Source organism: Cherax quadricarinatus, unplaced genomic scaffold (genome assembly GCF_038502225.1).
Source record: "Cherax quadricarinatus isolate ZL_2023a unplaced genomic scaffold, ASM3850222v1 Contig3609, whole genome shotgun sequence".
NCBI lineage: Eukaryota > Metazoa > Arthropoda > Malacostraca > Decapoda > Parastacidae > Cherax > Cherax quadricarinatus.
Window position 1 is genome coordinate 17,741 of NW_027198635.1, and position 11,024 is coordinate 28,764.

General features: G+C 38.4%; 1 protein-coding gene across 1 annotated transcript; it reads right to left on the minus strand.

Moving 5' to 3' along the window:
- Positions 1-407: 407 nt before the first annotated feature.
- Positions 408-10,499, minus strand: LOC138852053 (tyramine receptor 1-like). The gene is made up of 2 exons (XM_070081671.1): positions 10,487-10,499; positions 408-1,879 (listed from the first exon to the last, which is right to left on the minus strand). Exons 1-2 carry the CDS (start codon positions 10,497-10,499, stop codon positions 1,212-1,214), a joined length of 681 nt encoding a protein of 226 aa, XP_069937772.1. The 3' UTR covers positions 408-1,211.
- Positions 10,500-11,024: the final 525 nt, after the last annotated feature.

The following is an 11,024-nucleotide window of genomic DNA, read 5'->3' on the forward strand; positions in this document are numbered from 1 at the left end:
TTCATTGTATTTATTTTCCTATGTGACTTACATTATTGTTTAAAACTTGCTCGGTCTGACTTCTGCTTCAACTTGAAGTTCCATAGTTGTTCAAAGCCAAGTATTTCTTGACTGTATTTCTCTAGCTAAAAGATTTCATTGTGTTAGGAAAAAATGTACCATTTCAATATTCTGATGATGAATTATCATCATGAAATAAGAAAATTACAATATATCAAAGATTAAGACGTAGATTAAGTTCCAGAACTGTAATTACTCTCAAGCGTCTGAACCTTCATCCCTTAAGTTTATATATATATATATATATATATATATATATATATATATATATATATATATATATATATATATATATATATATATATATATATATATATATTGGTTATTTTTTATATAAAATTTTCCCACACTTTGTATAATTGTTTCGTAAAAGGAAATAAATTCAGTCGTGTCAGTTAGAAATAAACCAGATTCACTCTATATCATCGATGTAGATAGTTCCTTTCATTATTACTGTTCCCATTATCACAGTAATAAATATATACTGGGAAGCAGTAATTTGGATTTTTTCCAGAGGTGAAACACATAAAATGAGCATCTTTTTTTTGTTTTGCGAAGGGCCCATCAGGCCTGACTTTTTTCACGTGTAAGTGAATGTGATGGAAACTAAGATATGCGTCATGTTCCCAACAAGTACACTCTAGAAAAGTAACTCCTACTACTTTTACAATTGTCTCCTCTTACTGTTCACAATAAATTCCCTATTTACACAAGATTATACATATATGTATATACAGACTGATTAACTTTTTCTCACACTGCACAGACACACCGGATGCTCGGTTAGCAAGCCAGTGTCTTATCAGTTTCAGCGACCTTGTTGATTTTAATACTTTAGTGTCAGTGATTGATATGAAGAGTTTTCTACAATATGTTGAAACCGGTACTACGTTAATATATTCTTCACTGAAGATACAGTAAAGTATAAACAAATTATCTTTGATATAATATCACGCTTTTATTTTATAGCGTAGTTTAAGGCCCTCCAACAAACCATGACAGTGTTCAACACTGCTACGCAGCGTGAGCGAAGTTCATATGCCGAGGTGCTTGAAGGTTTCGACAGCTTTTCTGCACGCTATGTTGTAGCACTATTTGTGGAAGTCCAGGATGAAGATGATGCAATATAAGAAGGGAAATACTATGGTGTATTATATCGTGGCAGCGTTGGGACATCTCAGGATTCTTGCGAAAGCTCTTCGGAAATCCAAGTTGAAAATAGTGTATATGACGGGGTTGAGAGAAGAATTTATATATCCTAGCCAGACAATAAAGTTGGTCACTTTACCGTTGGGTTCGGGACACGAGGGACAGAAGGGAAGAATGACATACATGAGGAAGAAGGGAAGCCAGCACACCACGAAGGACCCCATGATGATGCCTAGTGTTCGCGCAGCGCGACGTTCTTTCGACAATGATATCTTTTGTTTCTCCTCGATAAACTGGTGGATTTGGCTGCCACTCTTTGGGTTAACTTTGATTACAACGTCCGTACTCCTCTTCTCATCTGTCGGGGAGCATTCGTCTTTGGGGTTGCTGATATCATTCTCAGTGATGGAGCTCTCGGCTATGGGGGGAGGAATGAGAGATGTTGTGGTTGTGGTTGCTGTCGCTTGTGCCGTCACCGACTTCCTCTTCTTTCGTCGTTTCTTTTGGACTAATTTCTTCTTACAACTGTCGTTATATCCATTTTGGCCGTTCTCGCTTACTGCCGAGTCTTCTTCCCGGGCCACTCTGGTCTTCCCAGTATTCGGAATCTGGTTTAATCTGGAGGCTTTAGCTCGTTCACGTAGCCTCCTCCGAGTGGCCGTGAATGCCACTTGTGCAAGAAAGGTATAAAATACCGACAATATGAAAGTTAAGACACATGTGCAACATCTGGATATCTTTATTGTAGACGTTTCGCCATCCAGTGGCTTTATCAATACAGATTCTAGGACATAATAGGAAGACAGTAGAACTATATACAAAAGATGAGGTAATCAGTCCCTCAGCCTTGGAGTTAGTGTTCACAGCATCGTGGTGGAGGAGAATCTGGAGCAAAGGCAAGAAGACTGGCGGTTATATAGGCGTCAGTGGATAGGGACGGGCAGCAGACGAGGGCAAAGTCACTGGTAGGCGGGATTCCCCAGTGGAAGTAGGTCCTTCCCAAAGAGATGGGTTAGTTGCAGCAGCCGTGAAGAAGGTCTTGTAGATGTCCTCTGAACCAAGATTCCATGATGTTGCAGTGTCTGACAAGTTGTGCAAGAAAGGTATATTGTCGGTATTTTATACCTTTCTTGCACAACTTGTCAGACACTGCAACATCATGGAATCTTGGTTCAGAGGACATCTACAAGACCTTCACGGCTGCTGCAACTAACCCATCTCTTTGGGAAGGACCTACTTCCACTGGGGAATCCCGCCTACCAGTGACTTTGCCCTCGTCTGCTGCCCGTCCCTATCCACTGACGCCTATATAAACCGCCAGTCTTCTTGTCTTTGCTCCAGATTCTCCTCCACCACGATGCTGTGAACACTAACTCCAAGGCCGAGGGACTGATTACCTCATCTTTTGTATATAGTTCTACTGTCTTCCTATTATGTCCTAGAATCTGTATTGATAAAGCCACTGGATGGCGAAACGTCTACAATAAAGATATCCAGATGTTGCACATGTGTCTTAACTTTCATTACTATTTTATTACAGCTGTTCTGAACTCTGGTACTATTTTATTACAGCTGTTCTGAACTCTGGTACTATTTTATTACAGCTGTTCTGAACTCTGGTACTATTTTATTACAGCTGTTCTGAACTCTGGTACTATTTTATTACAGCTGTTCTGAACTCTGGTACTATTTTATTACAGTTGTTCTGAACTCTGGTGCTATTTTATTACAGTTGTTCTGAACTCTGGTACTATTTTATTACAGCTGTTTTGAACTCTGGTATTATTTTATTACAGCTGTTCTGAACTCTGGTACTATTTTATTACAGCTATTCTGAACTCTGGTACTATTTTATTACAGCTGTTTTGAACTCTGGTATTATTTTATTACAGCTGTTCTGAACTCTGGTACTATTTTATTACAGCTGTTTTGAACTCTGGTATTATTTTATTACAGCTGTTCTGAACTCTGGTACTATTTTATTACAGCTATTCTGAACTCTGGTACTATTTTATTACAGTTGTTCTGAACTCTGGTACTATTTTATTACAGCTATTCTGAACTCTGGTACTATTTTATTACAGCTGTACTGAACTCTGGTATTATTTTATTACAGTTGTTCTGAACTCTGGTACTATTTTATTACAGTTGTTCTGAACTCTGGTACTATTTTATTACAGCTATTCTGAACTCTGGTACTATTTTATTACAGCTGTACTGAACTCTGGTATTATTTTATTACAGTTGTTCTGAACTCTGGTGCTATTTTATTACAGTTGTTCTGAACTCTGGTACTATTTTATTACAGCTGTTTTGAACTCTGGTATTATTTTATTACAGCTGTTCTGAACTCTGGTACTATTTTATTACAGTTGTTCTGAACTCTGGTACTATTTTATTACAGTTGTTCTGAACTCTGGTACTATTTTATTACAGTTGTTCTGAACTCTGGTACTATTTTATTACAGCTGTTCTGAACTCTGGTACTATTTTATTACAGCTGTTCTGAACTCTGGTACTATTTTATTACAGCTGTTTTGAACTCTGGTATTATTTTATTACAGCTGTTCTGAACTCTGGTACTATTTTATTACAGTTGTTCTGAACTCTGGTACTATTTTATTACAGTTGTTCTGAACTCTGGTACTATTTTATTACAGTTGTTCTGAACTCTGGTACTATTTTATTACAGCTGTTCTGAACTCTGGTACTATTTTATTACAGCTGTTCTGAACTCTGGTACTATTTTATTACAGCTGTTCTGAACTCTGGTACTATTTTATTACAGCTGTTCTGAACTCTGGTACTATTTTATTACAGCTGTTTTGAACTCTGGTACTATTTTATTACAGCTGTTTTGAACTCTGGTATTATTTTATTACAGCTGTTCTGAACTCTGGTACTATTTTATTACAGCTGTTCTGAACTCTGGTACTATTTTATTACAGCTGTTCTGAACTCTGGTACTATTTTATTACAGCTGTTCTGAACTCTGGTTCTATTCTCGACACGAGTAACAGCTCATCTCAGTTGGCAAATGACAAAAATCATTTGTTTCCTCAAACATCTTTGCTGAATATAACATTGAATATAACATTGAATATAACATTGAATATAACATTGAATGTAATATGAAATGAAGCTTAATTAAGTGTCTCTGTTGTAAAGTCATAAATAATAGTGAATAACATCAGAGATTTAATTAATAATATATAAAAAACAGCTTAATATCACCACTTGAATGTTCATTAATTACGTGTTGACATGCCATGTAAGACTAGCATAGAATAAACAGAGAGCGGTGTATATCTCTGGGTATATATACCCCAGTGTTTGCTTTAATCTCTATTTCAGAAATTAAACTATCCTTAATTGAGTTTGGTCAGGTGAATTACAGCCTTAATGACTCGTGTAGCCGACAAGCGTAAAAGCTACAATGTAAGTATAATTAAATGTCTACAATGTGTGTATATTGCCTATAAATGTTAATAAAAGCCTAGTATATACATTCATTCAATACGCACACACACACAGACACACACAGATACACACACACAGACACACACAGACACAGACACACACAGACACAGACACACACACACACACACACACACACACACACACACACACACACACACACACACACACACACACACACACACACACACACACACACACACACACATATATATATATATATATATATATATATATATATATATATATATATTCCTTTTCTTTCAACAAACCAGCCGCATCCCACCGAGGCAGGGTGGCCCGAGAAGAAAAACAAAAGTTTCTTTTTTTAAATTTAGTAATTTATACAACAGAAGGGGTTACTAGCCCCTTGCTCCCGGCATTTTAGTCGCCTCTTACAACACGCATGGCTTACAGAGGAAGAATTCTGTTCCACTTCCCCATGGAAATAAGAGGAAATAAAAAAGAATAAGAACTAGAAAGAAAATAGAAAAAACCCAGAGGGGTGTGTATATATATATGCTTGTTGTAGGTAAGACACATATGCAACAGTTAGGTATCTTTATTTCGAAACGTTTCGCCTACACAGTAGGCTTCTTCAGTCGAGTACAGAAAAGTTGATAGAAGCAGAAGAGACTTGAAGACGATGTAATCAGTCCATCACCCTTGAAGTTTTGAGGTGGTCAGTCCCTCAGTCTGGAGAAGAGTATTGTTCCATAAACCATACCCCCGGCCGGGATTGAACCCGCGGTCATGGTTTATTTGCAATCGTGTCATTACGATTTCTTGAGTCATATTGTTCCATAGTCTGAAACAATATGGAGTTAAAGTGACAGGATTGAGCATTATATACCGCCAGGAGGTGAGATGTAGGTCACTAGTAGAGGTAAGAATGTAGTCGTTGGGAGGTCAGGTCCCTCTCAAATCCAGCCATTCTCACTAGTAGAAGTTGTCCAAGTTGATTTCAGGTCTGTACCAAGATACCCTTGTGTTGCAGTGTCTGACAGAGTGGACATTAAAATGGTATAAAATACCGACAGGTTGTAGGTAAGACACCTACAACCTGTCGGTATTTTATACCATTTTAATGTCCACTCTGTCAGACACTGTAACACAAGGGTATGAAAATAAATGGTCTAAAATACCGACACAATGGAAACATAAACACATGCAGTTTAATGTGATCCTTTATTGACAACGTATCGCCCACACAGTGGGCTTTTTCAAGTCACAAACAGATCTACCTGGGGTGGAAGGTACGTGAGTATTTATAGTCAGGTTCAGAATGTTGAGGTCAGCTGGAGAATGCTGCATCTGATGATCTACCGGGTGGGGTTATAGAGTCTAAAATCTTGGGTAGCCTGGCAGGATCACATTAAACTGCATATGTGTTTATGTTTCCAACACAAGGGTATCTTGGTACAGACCTGACGCGTTCGCTGTCAGAGTACTCTCGGAACTATGTTATGTAAAATATTTTTTTCTGCATGTCACTGCGTAACATAAGGTAACTAGCACCCAGGTACCTACTTTCTGCTAGGTGAACAATCTTATCACATCTTATGTAATATCTAACCCTCCTGTTCCCTTACGCTAACCTCTCTTCTCTTTATCTGTATCACAGTACTTCTTGTTACTGTACAAATGCTATCGGAAGTAAGATCTTAGCCTCTCAATACCAACCACAGTATCACGAACAATAGTAAAATTTATGTCTGATGAGACAACAGTCTGAAACGACAACTACAGTTTGAAGACAACGACACATTGAGAGAGGACGACAGAGTGGCCTACAAAGCAATAACAAACTGTGTTTTTTTCTCCTCCATTTTCTGCTGTATGATTTTGCAAACGTTAATTGCTCGCTCTTACAGCCGTGGTTCCACATTGTTGCAGTGGAAGCCAATGACGTTTGATGACTTTATGAACGCCGATATTGCACGGAACGCCACTCATTGCAGAACCATTGTTGGTACTCAGCACAAAGCAAGCTTTTCCTCTTTGATTGTGAGTCACTGGCGAATATTAGCACTAATGACATGCTTCATAAATTTAGACGAGGCTTTCGTCTGCCCTGGATCATTATCGAGGAGTTTTTTTCATATTTACTTCCAGGGAGGTTGTCTCTCTGCTTAGAATTGGACGCACGGGAAAGTAGAGGTAAGTGCATCATGAATGAAAGTAGAAGTTTGAGGGATTTACCTGTTATGTTGCATGTTCACGAGACAAAAAAAAAGGGCCAATAAACTTGACAGTGGAACGTTTAGGAGGCCAACTAACGTGACAGACTAAAACGTTTTAGCAGGCTTTTGATTCACTCTCTCTTGACAGGACGGTAGTGCCTCCGTGGATGGTTCCTGTCTATTAGTCTACTTCAGGTGTAGTAGGCTGGCAGACAGCAGAGTAGATGGTTACAGTCTGCCATCCTACAAGTATTGGTGGAATCACATTCATGTGGCAGGATGGTAGTACCTCTCTAGATGATTCCAGTCTGCTAGTCAGCATGTGTTGGTGATTCTACCTACATCCATTCCTGGAGAGAGTTCCGGGGGTCAACGCCTCCGTGGACCAGTCTGTGACCAGGCCTCCCTATGATGATGTTGGTGAGGGGCTCTTGATTTAGGGAATTGGATCTGTGCTCCAGTTCCCCGAATTAAGCCTGAATGCCTTCCACATCCCCCCCCCAGGCGCTGTATAATCCTCCGGGTTTAGCGCTTCCCCCTTGATTATAATAATAATAATCTCACACTGATGAACACACACTATGTAAACGTATATATATATAATATATATATATATTATATATATATATATATATATATATATATATATATATATATATATATATATATATATATATATATATATATATATGTCGTGCCGAATAGGCAGAACTTGCGATCTTGGCTTAAATAGCAACGCTCATCTTGCCATATAGGACAAGTGAAAATTTGTGTATGCAATAATTTCGCCAAAATCATTCTGAACCTAACGAAAAAAATATATTTCACTGTGTTTGTTTAGTATTAAATTATTGTAAACAAATCTAAAATATATTTAGTTGGGTTAGGCTAAAATAAATTGTTCTTGTTATAATAAGGTTAGGTAAGTTTTCTAAGTTCCTTTTGGTGCAAAATTATAAATTTTTACATCAACATTAATGAAAAAAATATATCTTTAAACGTATAAGAGAAAATTTTAGAAAGGACTTAATTTTAAATGAGTTCTTGCTAATTGACCAGTTTTACATATTCGGCACGACATATATATATATATTATTTTTTATTTTTTTTTATTATCACACTGGCCGATTCCCACCAAGGCAGGGTGGCCCGAAAAAGAAAAACTTTCACCATCATTCACTCCATCACTGTCTTGCCAGAAGGGTGCTTTACACTACAGTTTTTAAACTGCAACATTAACACCCCTCCTTCAGAGTGCAGGCACTGTACTTCCCATCTCCAAGACTCAAGTCCGGCCTGCCGGTTTCCCTGAACCCCTTCATAAATGTTACTTTGCTCACACTCCAACAGCACGTCAAGTATTAAAAACCATTTGTCTCCATTCACTCCTATCAAACACGCTCACGCATGCCTCCAGCCTTCTCCTCGCTGCAACATTCATCACCCACGCTTCACACCCATATAAGAGCGTTGGTAAAACTATACTCTCATACATTCCCCTCTTTGCCTCCAAGGACAAAGTTCTTTGTCTCCACAGACTCCTAAGTGCACCACTCACTCTTTTTCCCTCATCAATTCTATGATTCACCTCATCTTTCATAGACCCATCCGCTGACACGTCCACTCCCAAATATCTGAATACGTTCACCTCCTCCATACTCTCTCCCTCCAATCTGATATTCAATCTTTCATCACCTAATCTTTTTGTTATCCTCATAACCTTACTCTTTCCTGTATTCACCTTTAATTTTCTTCTTTTGCACACCCTACCAAATTCATCCACCAATCTCTGCAGCTTCTCTTCAGAATCTCCCAAGAGCACAGTGTCATCAGCAAAGAGCAGCTGTGACAACTCCCACTTTGTGTGTGATTCTTTATCTTTTAACTCCACGCCTCTTGCCAAGACCCTCGCATTTACTTCTCTTACAACCCCATCTATAAATATATTAAACAACCACGGTGACATCACACATCCTTGTCTAAGGCCTACTTTTACTGGGAAAAAATTTCCCTCTTTCCTACATACTCTAACTTGAGCCTCACTATCCTCGTAAAAACTCTTCACTGCTTTCAGTAACCTACCTCCTACACCATACACTTGCAACATCTGCCACATTGCCCCTCTATCCACCCTGTCATACGCCTTTTCCAAATCCATAAATGCCACAAAGACCTCTTTAGCCTTATCTAAATACTGTTCACTTATATGTTTCACTGTAAACACCTGGTCCACACACCCCCTACCTTTCCTAAAGCCTCCTTGTTCATCTGCTATCCTATTCTCCGTCTTACTCTTAATTCTTTCAATTATAACTCTACCATACACTTTACCAGGTACACTCAACAGACTTATCCCCCTATAATTTTTGCACTCTCTTTTATCCCCTTTGCCTTTATACAAAGGAACTATGCATGCTCTCTGCCAATCCCTAGGTACCTTACCCTCTTCCATACATATATATATATGTATATATATATATGTATATATATATATAATTATATATGTATATATATATATATATATATATATATATATATATATCAAATGATTTAGATAAAGAAAAATTGGATATCAAATTGGGGAGGAGGAGTATGGAAGAAGTGAATGTTTTCAGATACTTGGGAGTTGACGTGTCGGCGGATGGATTTATGAAGGATGAGGTTAATCATAGAATTGATGAGGGAAAAAAGGTGAGTGGTGCGTTGAGGTATATGTGGAGTCAAAAAACGTTATCTATGGAGGCAAAGAAGGGAATGTATGAAAGTATAGTAGTACCAACACTCTTATATGGATGTGAAGCTTGGGTGGTAAATGCAGCAGCGAGGAGACGGTTGGAGGCAGTGGAGATGTCCTGTTTAAGGGCAATGTGTGGTGTAAATATTATGCAGAAAATTCGGAGTGTGGAAATTAGGAGAAGGTGTGGAGTTAATAAAAGTATTAGTCAGAGGGCAGAAGAGGGGTTGTTGAGGTGGTTTGGTCATTTAGAGAGAATGGATCAAAGTAGAATGACATGGAAAGCATATAAATCTATAGGGGAAGGAAGGCGAGGTAGGGGTCGTCCTCGAAAGGGTTGGAGAGAGGGGATAAGGAGGTTTTGTGGGCAAGGGGCTTGGACTTCCAGCAAGCGTGCATGAGCGTGTTAGATAGGAGTGAATGGAGACGAATAGTACTTGGGACCTGATGATCTGTTGGAGTGTGAGCAGGGTAATATTTAGTGAAGGGATTCAGGGAAACCGGTTATTTTCATATAGTCGGACTTGAGTCCTGGAAATGGGAAGTACAATGCCTGCACTTTAAAGGAGGGGTTTGGGATATTGGCAGTTTGGAGGGATATGTTGTGTATCTTTATACGTATATGCTTCTAAACTGTTGTATTCTGAGCACCTCTGCAAAAACAGTGATAATGTGTGAGTGTGGTGAAAGTGTTGAATGATGATGAAAGCATTTTCTTTTTGGGGATTTTCTTTCTTTTTTGGGTCACCCTGCCTCGGTGGGAGACGGCCGACTTGTTGAAAAAGAAAATATATATATATATATATATATATATATATATATATATATATTATATATATATATATATATATATATATATATATATATACAACGCGTAACTCACCCTGGTCCGTCATGTTAGGGTCACCCTCGTTAGGTCACCCTTGTCAGGTCACCCTGGTTAGATCACCCCCTCGTTATATTCCCTCGTCAGCGTCGCCTGGGGTCACCCACACTCACACCTGCGGAGTAATGGTAACATTAACATGTAATCAGTGTGAAGGTGTTGATCTGGGTTCATTTAAGTTTGTCTTCTGTTTTTTTTATGTCAAATTATATATAGAAGATTCCTTGCATGTAGTTTAAAATTTTAACAACACACACACACACACGCACGCTCGCTATCACTGAGTTGTCTTTCACGCGAAGTTTTTGTGAATTGCTTCGTCGTAGCTGAGAGTAGAAGGTAGTTAAGGTGACACTGTTCCTAAATAATCGTCTCTGTTTTGGGATAAATCTCATAAGAACCATAATGTTTCCACCTCTTTATCACACGTGAGAAGTCTACTTACACGTGAGAAGTCTACTTACATGTGAGAAGTCTACTTACACGTGAGAAGTCTACTTACACGTGAGAAGTCTACTTACATGTGAGAAGTCTA